We start from the raw sequence: 13258 nt of genomic DNA, 5'->3' as shown, positions 1-13258 counted from the left end.
TTATATAAATTAAACAAATTTAATTAAACTACCATATTCATTTTGAATAGAAGCAGAAAAATTCGAATTCAACACACAAATTAGTAAAGTAAAATTTATTTACAGAAAACTATTTACAAAAAATGGTTTGATGCTACGAATGGTTTGATGCTACGAATGCTGTGAATCGTCACTTCCACAAAAATCATTAACATCATCCTTGTTAGCAGACAAAACGGAAGAACAATTTCTTCCGCCACCATTTTTTCGATCTGGAGCACGTTTTAGAATGTTTCCAACAATCGAATGAACTTCATTCTCTGTTAAAGCATTTGGGGCACAGCCTAAGAAATGAGTTATAATATTAGTAAAGTTGAATTTATGCAACAAACTCTTTTTAATCTGTTAATGTATAACTCAGATGATTTTTGTGCGTATGTAGTATAAATTGAAAGAACAATCTGTATAAAGCACTTCAGAAATTATAAGCATAAGAAAATTTTATATAATAATAAAAATATTTTATATTAATGTAAAAATATGCTATTATATAAAAATATATAATAACAAAAAAATATAATATATTAACAAAAAATACCTATAATTATCTTCATTAAATTTGTTTTTCGAAAACTCTCTTTTTTGGTACCAGCCAAGTTAAATAAACTCATCAGTTTATTTGACATCAATCTAAATAAATAAATGATAAAAATAGAAACCAAACCCAATCATAAGCAGTTTAAAAATTATGGACACCAGTTTTAAAATTACGTTCTACTAATATGCATGAAACATGCAATGATCTTAGAGATTAGGAATAGTTAGTGTATCTGATAGGGTGAGTCAGGGAGGGTGGTTTAGGGATGTAGAGCATAAAGATGCAGATAATTGGGTATCAGCATGTAGAGAGTTAGCAGATTTAGGAGGTATAGAAGTGAAAACATAAAAAACAAAAATTGGAGAGAGTGCGTTACAGATGACATGAAAAAGCAAACACATACTTAACAAGCATCGCTTTCACAGTGGTATAGCTGGAATTACCACCAACATTTGATAATTGACGCTTCTAAAAATAATGAACAGTGCAAATAATTAACATTTTGTTCATAACTTAAATGTTGTAGTTACTAGTCATACTAGTTCTAAATGACAAAGCTGGTTACCAAATCCGAGGAAAAAGGTCAACAGGTAAAACCATGATAGTACATGATTTAATCATCATTTCTTGTTTAAGGCTTTTAATTTATTTTTTAGAAAAGTACTACTTCTTACTAGATTCTTTTCTACTTCTTTATCTGATAAAGAGGAGTCAAATTTTTTGAACTCTTCTAGCGTATCAATCTGTGATACATCTAATGATGAACTATCTGCTCTTAATATATTTTTAATGCCCTCCATTTCATCACGAATGTCTGTTAGTAGATGGAGTACTTTGTATTGAAATTCTGAAAATTAAATAAAAGTGGTTATGAAAAACTTTAAAAGTATAATAAAGGCAATATACTTTGAAAATTTACATATTTACATACTTCCTTCTTCTAAAGGGAATTTTGCGTTATTCGACTTTTTTTTTGAATTTTCTATTTGAGAACTATCTGATTTTAAACTAACATCAGTTGGACTTAATTTCCTCATGGGTGCTTTTTGGGATACTGAAAAAGTAAAGCAAATTGTGTGAAGATAGCTATGATAAATAATAAAAGATGATTCTTCTCATAGTAAAAAAAAAAAAGAAAAAAAAAAAGAAGCTGCGTAAAACATACCAAGAAATTACAGTACAAAACAGATAAATTTGTAGTTTATAAACAAGAGTTAAAAATATAAACATGTGTATGTTTACAAATGGTTATTAAATGACAACTATAACATAATTTATGACAAATATAGAATATGAACTTACTTATTTTAGCTAATGAAGACTTTAAAGGAACATTCATGTTTTCTAGTATTGTTTTTTTTGATGATAATTTTGAGGGTCTGTCTGGGGTCATTAACAGCCTTTTAACAGCATGTGACTTGGAGATATTTGATAAGCATCTGAAGTTTGTTATGTCAGGATATGTTACTAAAACAAAATTTAATCCAACAAAAATGTTAGTTTTAACAGTTGACACAAAAATAACAATCAAGTTTCACATATATATATATATATATATATATATATATATATATATATATATATATATATATATATATATATATATATATATATATATATATATATATATATATATATATATATATATATATATATATATATAATAACTTTGCAAACATATAATTTTTTTTAACAACATACAGTTTAGATCAGGTCTTGGTATTAACATTTTCTTTTTCTTGGTCTTTCTTTTGTTGGGATCTTTTTTTTCAAGCACCTCATTTTCAATTTCATTTGAAGTGGTAAACTCAAAATTTTCGCATAACTCTCTTTCATCTTTTAATAAAATTTTAAAAAGTATTAACACACCAAACAGAAGATGCCTATCAAAAAACTTCTAATTTAACTATACAAACACATACTATTTACCATCTCTAACTTTCTCTTTTAACTTAACAAACTTGTGCCACGATGGATCAGGTGGAGTCAGTTCTTTGTATGCTTTGAGGACATTTCCTCCTGACGGCCAATATATATAATCTTCATCTACCCAGACTGACGGTATAACACCTTCCTCTTCCAAATTTTCTTCCACCCAAACTGCTCTGCACCAAGCCATTTTTATTTACTTTTTCAAGGTGTTTTCTAAAAAATATATTTTTATGAAATAAACAAATGAAAAGAGCAAGACTATTTCTTTGAAAACAATAAAAAAAATATCATAACATAGAATTTAGAAATATTATTATTTGACATTTACAATCAAATGAAACATTTAAAATGGGCTAAGTTCATTCATTGCTAATGACACCCTTGAATTAGAAAACAACACAGTAAAGATTTATTTGAGGAAAATCACCCTCTTTCTATTTCATGCAAAACAGGAATTATTGCTAATCCACGTTGTTCAGGTAGGCATACACATTTCCTAATAAAACAAGCTCTATAAAGGATCTTACTCTTCAATTTTACATTGGTTCGATGTGGAAGTAACACTATGTTTAGATATGAAGACCGAATTGGCGTATTATACACATCTTCCAAGTGCCTAATTTTTACTACATCACATAAAAAAGAATCATCTGATATGATTTCTTTAACAGATGCAATGCTGTTGTTTTTAAGAAGAAAGCAACTATCTTTTCCTCCACTAGATAACTTGGTTGAGAGGTTTTTTTTTGTTAGAAACCCAAATGAACTTTCCCATTGAGTTTGTCTTTTTACAATTTGTGCAATTGGATTAGAAGAACCTTTTACAGCTTTCTTTACACGCTGAAGAAAATTTTCATAAGGAAAACATGATATTGTGTTTAATGAACTATTATAGTTTAAACAATCATCAGGCAGATGTAATAGATTATGAATATTGTACACTGTAAATGTATTTCCATAGATATATTTGCAATTATAAACGAACTGTGTTATTAAACTCCTTGCATAACCAATATACTGCATGCGAAAGTTATCATCAGACTGTAACATAATACTTATTGCAATGCTTAATGCCAAGAAATGTTTGTATGAATCTTTAGATAAAATACATCGTAGAACAACTGGACCGGTATACAAAAGAAATTGACGAAATTCAGTTGCCTTCCATCGATCTAAGTCATTGAGACTCCGTGGCTGACGTACAAATTCACTTGGCATGTGTCCATTTAATGATAGGAGACAGCTTGAAATTTCTTCAAATTGATGAGCAGCTATTTTACCACCAGGACCTATTTTCCAATAATTCAATAACCTACGGACAACACCTAAACATACAAGATGCATGTAATCCAAAGGGAAATTGTTGATCATATCTAAATTAATCAAAACTAAAGGAGATATAGATGTTTGATGGTGATTATATCCAAAATTTTTAAATGTTATGTTTTCCCTTAGAGGATAATCAATCTCATCATTAAAAACAACACGACCTTCATGTGTTCCAGGAATACAACATCTTTCACAAGAGTCATAACCAGTGTGGGATATGATACATTTCAAAAACTCTCTGGCAGGGGCATCACACAAGAAACACTTAACCTTTACATCATATTGGTTACCATTGATTGATACACTATGTTCCATCAACTCAATTAACTCTGCAACAAAGTCCTCTAAATAATCATTAATTGAATCAGGTTTTTTGTTTCCACAATACAATGCAACAACAAATATATCAAAGTCACCAAAAGAAGCTAAAATTGGCCACAACTGTGTACTGCTTGACTTATACAATGGCAAACCATCAATGCTAAAACACAATGCAATGCATCTTTCAGTGAAATTGTGATGCAAAAATATTGTTTCTAAACCTTTTTTAATACCTAAATAGGTATATGTACCTCCACATTTTTGTATAATATTAACTTTCCTTGGAGTTTGCAAAAGTGTTCTGGCATCTTTTGGAAGTTCAAGCCCCTCTTCACGAAGTATATTAAGAAGCTCATTGACAGAAGCTCTAGTCCATCTGTTACGAATGGAGCAAGCAGTAAGTTTTTGGCAAAGGCTATAATTAGAATCATCAAATTTAGTATCATCATCATTGTCAATGTGGCTCAAGACAGGTACATCAGATTCACATGATTCATCAGCATCTGAAAGAGTACATGAATCATTATTACAGCTGCTATCAGATTCACGAAGAATGCAACTGCTATTTGAATGGTCAGAGAGATTTAATTCAGCACAGACTAGATTTTCATGTTTTTCAATCTCAAAAGTTTCATCATAATTAAAATCTAGTAATCCAAGCACTTTTTTATTTGTAGTTTTCCATTTTTTTACATAAGCTGCCATTATCATAATATTAATTGTGCTTTTTAAAAAAATGACTGACACTTTTGTAAAATAAATACTTTCATTAACTAAAAGACACATAATACTTAATATATATTAATCAGTTACAGTCTTATTAAGTCATCATTTACTATCCAAGTTAGTTTTAGCTAATTCACTGTTCCATGTCGATCAAAGTAAATCAAATTAAATCAATGTGAAAAAATTTCTATTAGTTATTAAAATTAGTTATAGTAACTAATCTTGAGCTTGTTATATAATATAAATAATATAATAAACTTTACATGTAAGTAAAAACTAAAATAAGAATCATATTGATATTAATAATAATAACAACAACCATAATATAGTTCCAGTGTATAGGTTATACACTATTATTTTTTACAGTAAATAAAATTTAAGTGGTATGTTTTTTTATATGTTATCTTTTTATGTTACCAAATAGTTACCTAAATAGTAATTGAAAAATCTTCGACGAGTTCACAATTACTATTTAGGTAACTGTTAGGAAACATAAAAAGATAGCATATAAATAAAATAAAAAATACTCGGATCCAAGTATAAGAATCGCCATTTTTGAAATCCATGCTTTTTCGCGCTTGCAGGCGCGAAAAACCCGTTTATAAAACGTTCAAAGAAGGTCATGAAAAGTAATAGCGATCAATTTATTTATTTCGTTACATTTTCGGGACGGACAAGAAAAAGACGTTCATAAGACGCTTTGTTATGGTTCAGATTGTCTTTAAATCGAGAGGACGTGAAGTGAACGTACATAAGACGTCTTTATTCCGCCGTGTGCCCACTGGGAACATTTAATTCAAGTTTAGACCAACTATTCAATATTTGTCTGTGTTAGTGTTTTGATAATGGTTTTCGAGAAATGTCAGCTTGTTATTGTCCACTGCCAAAAAAAATTCCAACACTTGAATGGGAGTTCTGGATAGATCAAAAAACGGTACGGAAGATGGTAATAGGAAAAGTAGACAAAGAAGAAACAATTAAGCTGCAGAAGAGAGAAAAAAGAGGAATTAAAACATGCAATTTACCGATTACAGATAAGAAATTGAAGTATGATAAAGAAATTGATCCAAATGAAACATATTGCAGTGATGATGAACAGTCAAAGTCAGATGAAGAATTTTTGCCAATTAAAACAAGTGGCGTCCGACGAAATTTCAAAGAAGAATATTATGTCAATCATGTCACGCCAAAAAGTAGTAAAGCTGTTGATATTGCACAGGAGATATTATTGAGCATCAACAACATCAAATCATCAGACACTTTAGGAGCAATTGTTTGCGATGGTTCTGTGAATGATACAAGACAACACAATGGAGTAATCAAAAAATTAGAAGATGTTTCTTGGGAGAACATTGATAAGGTTGGTCTGGTTGTTTCATGCAAATGAACTACCTTTTAGAAAATATTTCTCCATTCTGGATGGTTGACGTTCAACAGGTCCAGCTTCAACAGGTAAAATAGACATTGCACTAGATTTTGATCCAAAAGATTTAGATATTGTGAACTTTAAACATATACCTGGTAAAGTTGATGCTAAGAAAGATTTAAGCTCTGATCAGATATATACCTTCTAAAAACTTGCTTAGCTGTTCAACAGGGATACACTCCTTATGACCAAATATTGTTCCTCCAAACTGTTATGCCAAGAAGCCTAAACCATCCAAGGTGGCTAACAAAGGCCAATCGCATTTTACGTTTGTATATGTCTAAGAAAAATCCTTCAAAACCATTGCATAGAATTACAAGATTCATCGTAAATGTTTATGCGCCATCGTGGTTCAACATAAAGCGTCATTCTTCCTGCCTTGACGGAGCAAGAAATTTCTTCTATCTTATGAAGCAGTGCCATGAACTAGGGAAAGAAGACTGGGAAATTCTTGAACCAGTGATGCAAAATGACTGTTATTTTGCTCATCCTAAGAACATTCTTCTTGGAGGAGTTGCAGATGAAAATGTATCAATTCGTCAGTTTTCGTGTGACAACATAGTTGATGCACGAGCTACATTACAAAGTAGCAAGATACGTGTCTTTGATAAATCAAGCATCAAGCTTGATCCGAAAGCTTCATCAATCATAAAGATGAATGACTGGTCTGTTACTACCGCTTTTATCAACTTTTTCTAATAATGATCCTGAACATTTCCAGTTCCACGTTGATGTCTTGACTGTTATTCAATGCCATTCTCAGGCAGTTGAACGTACTATTAAAGACATCTCAGCAACAACTATGAAAGTTTTTAGACACAAATCACGACATGGAATGATTTTTCAGTGTTACAAATCTCGAGCAGAATTACCGAAAGCTGACTCTAAATCTGACTTTTTGAGCAAAGCAAATAGTTGCCTACTACACTCTGATTATTTCTGCTCCAACAACTGGTTGCATTTTCAAACTTAATGTAACTAGATGTCGAGTAATGGAACATAGTAATTAACAACGTAATTTTAATTCCCAAAGTTACGGATCCAAGACACGCTTTCATTTTATTTCAAAAGGAGTTTTTTTCATAACTAGACTGTAATGCAACATTTTAGTAATGTTTCTCAGCCCCAACTTTAAATTTACATCAAAATGATCCACCCTAATATATTGATTGCTATTACAATCAATATATTAGTCATATATATATATATATATATATATATATATATATATATATATATATATATATATATATATATATATATATATATATATATATATATGTATGTATATAATTACTATTATAAATATATATAATTACTATTCTCCATTTTTCATTAAAATTTTTTATCATGGAGATCTATAAAACCTCTCGCCTTCTAAACAATAAAAGTTTTAAAATAAAACAACTTCGTGATGTTGTGATGTTGTCTTCATTAGCTATCGTTTTTTAAACTCATTTATTATCATGAGATCTCAATTTTTTTCAAATTAACCGAGGTCTTGAGAGCTGAGTAAAGTTTGATTTATTAATTCCAAATGAAAATTACTTCGCTGGCGTCGTCTTCTGCAATACCTCAGAACATTAACTTTAGTTAAGATAATCGGTATCTCTTGATTTCGTAAATTTACCATTTTGTTTTTGTTTTTAAAAAATACTTTAAAGAAGACGTGACTGATGTATTATATAAGAATTGTTACTTGAATTACCAAATTTAATAAAAATAAACCTGATTTATTCTGGTGTTACACGGATAATAGTTAAAAATTTTTTTTAACTAAACACCGTTTTAAAAGCGAGTGTTCGCGCCCTTATCTACAAATAACGAGCGTTTATTAGACTCATAATTGATTGTTTGTAAAATGCTCATTCTTCATAAATTGTCTTCTAAAATCTATCCTAACATTGTTTTACATTTAGATAGTTGACTGAGCAAGTTTTTTCCTAATTTGTTAATTAATAAAACTTAAAAGAACAAATTTAGAAAACTTAAAAAATTTCAGCGAAAAATGGACATCTGAATAACTTCCATATTAGCAGAAAGAAAGTTAGACCCCAAACAACATAAAACAATTTATCAATTCTTCTTTTACTAAAGGATAATTTTGTTTCCAAATAAAATAAAAAATATTTTTTTAAGTAAAAGTAAAAAAAAAAAAAGAAAAACTAAATTTTGTAAAAAAATAATGACGAACAATTTAGCAAAAATTTTATAAAATTATTCTGCTATCTGTAACCTGTATTTTGTCTTTACATAATTTCTTTTCTTAAATTGTTCTGAGGACAGTAAAAAACTTTTTTTATGCTACAAACTTTTCATAATGTCTCACAAATAAAAGAATGACAACATCAATTAAAGGAGTGATTTTTTTCACATAATTTTGATGAACCGATATAAAAGAAGCTTTCATGAAAGTCTTTGAGTAATTGATTTTACGGAATAAATTTCCAAATTTATCATTTGACGTCGTAACTTAACTGGTTCTTATGTGTTCAAGCATTCTAACCAATCAAAACTGTCCGCTCATCGACAATAGTTTTTGAAAGTATTTCTAAAATTTCAATAATGGTCTATCATGTTAGAGGGGGTTCCACCACCATTTTATCATTTAGAAATTTTGACTTCTTAAAAGTTTTATTGTTTTTAAGTGTAAAGCAAGGAATCAAAGCAAAGATCAAATTGATTTAGATCAGCGTGTCTGTAGAAGAAAAGCTACATGAGCTTCTTTATTGCTTTGTATTGTTGGCTCCATTTTCCATTTGGAACTGCGTTGGTAAATTAGAAGACCTTTAATTCCTTTTGTCCACCGTGAGTCGCCATCCCAGCAAGCACAATGACGTCGGTACAACGTCGTTTTGACGTCGCGAGGTTGGTCGTTTTGACGTCGCTGTAAAGTCGTAAAGTGTAACAATTTTACGACGTCGTATCCAGGGTGAAAAATAGACGTCGATGCGACGTCGCAAAAAGGATCTACAGGATATCGGTTATTGGTCGGAAAACCGACTAAATATGCCTCTTGTTTTTACATACAATTTTTATATTTTCTATTAAAAAATCTATTATTTATTTAAACAACTTCTTTAAAGAATTGAACATATATTGTAACATGTGTAACATGTTCAAAAACTGAACTATTTTAAAGCGCCAAAATATTACCAATTACAGTTTCTTTTACCAATTACACTTTTATTTACATAAAAGAATGGCCACGATAAAGTCTCAAATAAAAATATAATGCAGCTGCTTGGATTTCTTTTTCAAAATTCAAATTTATACATCTTTTTTTTTTTCTGGAGCGTATTTTAACACGTTTTTCACTGAATCCAAAACTTCGATTTCAGTTGTCGCGTGATTTGACAACACACTCGCTAAACAAAATGAAATATGTTAAAACACTTTAAAGTTATTTTTACTCATTTTATAGAATACCAATCTTAAATATAAATATATCAATATAAACTCACCGACAACCACACTACATATCTTTGTCTCTTTAAATGATAACTTTTTTTGCTCGTGTCTATTTGTTCCAAGCATATTAAAACATGACATTACAGAGTAGGACATTAACCTAAATTAAAAGAAATTATCAGAACTGTTAATAAAAAACTCGCATAAAATAAGAAACTTAAATAAAATAATTATTTTTGCGTAATTGAGTAAATTGTTAATTAATTTGTTGAAATCTTAAAAAAAATCATTTAAAACAGGTTTAACAAACAATTAATTTTTAACTTTTTAAGGCCTTGAATTCAACCTGCTAAATTCCAATTTTTATAGGCAACTTTTTGAATTCAAGTTTGAACTTTAGGCTATCAAGTTCGAATTTTTATAGTCAACCTTGCAACCTGTTCAAATGTAATTTGAAAAACATTTAATTTGATTTTTAATCCATATTATTGTCTATCAGTTAGTTAATCCATTAATATAGAATACGACGCCATATAGGCCTGGAAAACATATCAATGTATATTGTTGTGTACCTTTTCATGACATTTCTCACATTTTCCCGTACTGTCTTGCCACCGACCATTTTTAACTGACCAACCTAAAATATATATATTTGCTTATACATATTTGAATAACATTTAAACATAAACTAACATTAATAACTTCGAAGCTAGAGGAGTTCTAATTGTTAACTTTATACATAATTTAATATCAAACGGACATGTTGGTAGCACTTTTTACAAAGACTACATTAAAGATTTCACACAAAAAAAATTTTATTGTAGTAAATAGGGTATTTATGAAAAAGAATTCTCAAAAACAATTCACCATAAATGAAAAAAAGTCTTTTTTTGATAAAGACTCCTCTAGTTCTTTGAATTTATCCATGTTATCAATTTTTTCCACATCTTTTGTACAATCATTATTTATTTGGTGAACTTGATTCTCCAATAGGTCAACGATACAAGTTAAAAGAGATATTGTCTTTTTTTGAAATCCTAAAATTACATATATTAAAAAATCCAAATATTAAATTTTGTTTCACTTATTAACAGTATATAAATTACATAATATTTACATTTAAGAAAATGTCAGTTTAAAACCAAAAGTAATAGTATAGAGCAAAAGTTTATTTTCAAAATTGAATCTATGAGACAATTTTCGTCATAAAAAAATTGTGTATTCCTTCATATACCATTTTTTTAAATTAAGTAAACTTAATAAAAGTACTTAGGTAATTATATTGGCAAAACTGACATTAAACAGTTAACCAAATCTCTCTGTGTTTTCTAGATGAATTCAATAGATAATTTTAATCAATAAAACTTGAAAAAAACTTTTTTAACTTACGTGCTTCATCCATTGGGAAATTACTATTCATACATCGAACCAGTTTCTTTGCTTTAGATTTTGACTTTGAAAACACTGATTGGGAATGATTATTCTGTGATTTTGAGTATGATCTAGAACTATGCACAGGTGAAGGGGAGCGAGATTTTGATCTTGGCTTGCGAATAGGCGAAAGTGAACATGAACTTGATCCAGACATTAGGACTGGTGAAAGTGAGAGCGAACATGGCCTGCTTTTGGAGACAGGTGATTGAGAACATAATCTTAACTTATGTCTAGGTGATAGTGACGCAGAACTTATTGGTGATAAATAATCAGAACTACTTTTACAAGATGCTGATTGTGAATACAATTCTTGTTTTAAAATAGATTTACTTGACAAAGAAATTATCGCTGACATAATATTTTCAGTAGGTTTTTTAGGCAATTCCACTTCTATAATAATATCAATAAATTTGTTAACAAAGAAAAAACAATATTTTTAATACTGCAATTAACATTAGGTTGCAAAAAACATTTAAATAAAAATCCAAAATCCTAAATCAAAATGTTTGTCTTACTGTTAAAATCAATATCCCTTTTTTCATTCACTGCACTCTCTCTTTCACTTGATGAGGACATAAAATTGTTTCCAGACACATATTCACACAAATCTTTTTCACCTAAAAGTTTTAAATAAGTAGAAGAAAAATTATTAATAAAAGAGTTAGAACAAATCCGGAAAAACAAAATGATTACCTCGTAATTTTATTTTTAAAATTTCAAATTTCTTCCAAAGAACCTCATTGGGAATTGCCTTTGTATGTTTTTCATCTTTTCGAGAAGGAGGCCAATACAACCATTTCTCATCTGAGGAAATCCAATGAAATGGAACAACTGTTTCTGTCTCCCTAGTTTTTCCAATTTTGTCTTTGCTTGAAGTTACAACTAATGCCCATAAATCTTTCATTGACATCTTTGAATTTTTTATACTTATTTATAATAATATTATAATATTATATTATAATAGTTTTTGTTTAAAAAACTGTTTAAACGATTAATTATTAAAAATATATATTAATTTCTTCTAATAACAATTAATTGTTTTTAGAAAAATTTTGGCTATAGAACAATTTTAGCTATAGAACATGTTAACAGTAACATATTTTACTATAAATAATTTAAAAAATAATAATTTTTATTAACATACTTTATTATGAATATTTAAATAAATGAAACAATTTTTTTTGTTTATATTTATAAATATTTAAATAACAATATTAAAATCTTACAACAATACAGACAATCACCAAATAGGTAAACTTTTAAAAATTCAATTTTTTTGATGTTTAACATTGTAAAATATATATTAAGTATATTGTTATTTGATCTAATACTTCACAAAGGTACAAAAAACTTTTCAACGTTTATTATTTAGTTAAAGAGTGGGTTGTAAACAAATTTTATATGTCATGACACAAACATGATAAGACAAACCCTTCTTTATAAGCTAGACATACTGCTTTTCTTTGAAAATGTTTTTTACTTAGACAAACATGTTTCAAGTGAGTTTTTATATCTCTAACAAAAACAATGTTAAAGATTTTAGAGTCACATGGATCTGTAAATACGCTTTTGTAAACACAATTTTTTAAAACAACACAGTTAAATTGATTGTTGTCTAATTTTCCAATAATCTGGGCAAATTCGCCTGTGTATAGGAGAAACCAAGAGTCTTTAAATTTTGGAGAAAAAATAACTCTATGTGATTTAGCATACTGATTACAACTTATTTCAAGATTTTCAAGCTCTGAAAATCTTTTTAAAACTTGAGATAATGGACTTTGAGGTTTGCGAATGAACTTTTTAATTACTTGCAAATAGTTTTCAAATTGGAAAGAAGAGATTTCATCTAAGGAACAGTTAAAAAAGCTAACATCTTCATGTAAATGAGTTAAGCTGTGTACATTATACACAGAAAAAGTAGGACCATAAAATTCTTCTGATTTAACTACAAAGTAATTCAATAAATCTTTTGCATATTGAAGATGATTATTTCGGACAATCGCATTAGAATCTAGAAAAATTCTCATTGCTAGAGTTAAAGAAAGAAAATGCTGATAACGTTCAGGAGTAAAAGCATCTTTTAAAACTAAAAAGCCAGTATA

The 13258-nt window shown here is 28.7% G+C and overlaps 3 protein-coding genes across 10 annotated transcripts; all 3 read right to left on the bottom strand.

Moving 5' to 3' along the window:
* Nucleotides 1–80: 80 nt before the first annotated feature.
* Nucleotides 81–3223, bottom strand: LOC149882771 (uncharacterized). 6 transcript variants are annotated; one of them, XM_090100846.1, is made up of 9 exons: nt 3037–3223; nt 2507–2722; nt 2279–2413; nt 1880–2044; nt 1509–1631; nt 1252–1424; nt 981–1045; nt 578–669; nt 81–323 (listed from the first exon to the last, which is right to left on the bottom strand). In XM_090100846.1, the coding sequence occupies exons 2-9, from the start codon at nt 2694–2696 to the stop codon at nt 151–153; spliced, it is 1116 nt and encodes a 371-aa protein (XP_089956972.1). In that variant the 5' UTR covers nt 2697–2722; nt 3037–3223; the 3' UTR covers nt 81–150. The 6 variants fall into 6 exon arrangements, with proteins under 6 accessions (XP_089956972.1, XP_089956973.1, XP_089956971.1 ...); XM_090100847.1 differs by lacking the exon at nt 3037–3223 and having other exon boundaries at nt 2279–2296; nt 2375–2413; nt 2507–2838; XM_090100845.1 differs by lacking the exon at nt 3037–3223 and having other exon boundaries at nt 2507–2838.
* Nucleotides 2918–5498, bottom strand: LOC149882770 (uncharacterized). Its single transcript, XM_090100844.1, has one exon. The coding sequence runs from the start codon at nt 4943–4945 to the stop codon at nt 2933–2935; it is 2013 nt and encodes a 670-aa protein (XP_089956970.1). The 5' UTR covers nt 4946–5498; the 3' UTR covers nt 2918–2932.
* Nucleotides 5499–9343: 3845 nt separating this feature from the next.
* LOC149882769 (uncharacterized) lies at nt 9344–12242 on the bottom strand. Of its 3 annotated transcripts, none has more exons than XM_090101146.1 (7): nt 11850–12237; nt 11672–11773; nt 11112–11546; nt 10590–10759; nt 10295–10350; nt 9776–9882; nt 9344–9679 (listed from the first exon to the last, which is right to left on the bottom strand). In XM_090101146.1, the coding sequence occupies exons 1-7, from the start codon at nt 12064–12066 to the stop codon at nt 9582–9584; spliced, it is 1185 nt and encodes a 394-aa protein (XP_089957272.1). In that variant the 5' UTR covers nt 12067–12237; the 3' UTR covers nt 9344–9581. The 3 variants fall into 3 exon arrangements, 2 of the variants coding, with proteins under 2 accessions (XP_089957272.1, XP_089957271.1); XM_090101145.1 differs by having other exon boundaries at nt 10295–10359; nt 11850–12226; XR_016456612.1 differs by lacking the exon at nt 10590–10759 and having other exon boundaries at nt 10295–10359; nt 11850–12242.
* Nucleotides 12243–13258: the final 1016 nt, after the last annotated feature.

Source organism: Hydra viridissima, unplaced genomic scaffold, assembly GCF_058129835.1.
Source record: "Hydra viridissima isolate aposymbiotic clone 2 unplaced genomic scaffold, HvirCarnegie_v1 scaffold_10, whole genome shotgun sequence".
NCBI classification, from domain to species: domain Eukaryota; kingdom Metazoa; phylum Cnidaria; class Hydrozoa; order Anthoathecata; family Hydridae; genus Hydra; species Hydra viridissima.
Note: the sequence above shows the minus strand (reverse complement) of the source record. Positions and strands in the feature narration are given on the sequence as shown.

Bases quoted from the DNA above. Each gene is read 5' to 3' on its own strand.
- LOC149882771 (XM_090100846.1), bottom strand. From the start codon at position 2,696: ATGGCTTGGTGCAGAGCAGTTTGGGTGGAAGAAAATTTGGAAGAGGAA. The intron at 2,414-2,506 runs GTAAATAGTATG...TTTTATTAAAAG, and splicing joins AAAAGAGAAAGTTAGAGATG to ATGAAAGAGAGTTATGCGAA. The intron at 670-980 runs GTATGTGTTTGC...TTATTTATTTAG, and splicing joins GTGAAAGCGATGCTTGTTAA to ATTGATGTCAAATAAACTGA.
- LOC149882770 (XM_090100844.1), bottom strand. From the start codon at position 4,945: ATGTGTCTTTTAGTTAATGAAAGTATTTATTTTACAAAAGTGTCAGTC.
- LOC149882769 (XM_090101145.1), bottom strand. From the start codon at position 12,066: ATGTCAATGAAAGATTTATGGGCATTAGTTGTAACTTCAAGCAAAGAC. The intron at 11,774-11,849 runs GTAATCATTTTG...TAAAACTTTTAG, and splicing joins TTTAAAAATAAAATTACGAG to GTGAAAAAGATTTGTGTGAA. The intron at 11,547-11,671 runs GTAAGACAAACA...ATATTATTATAG, and splicing joins AAGGGATATTGATTTTAACA to AAGTGGAATTGCCTAAAAAA.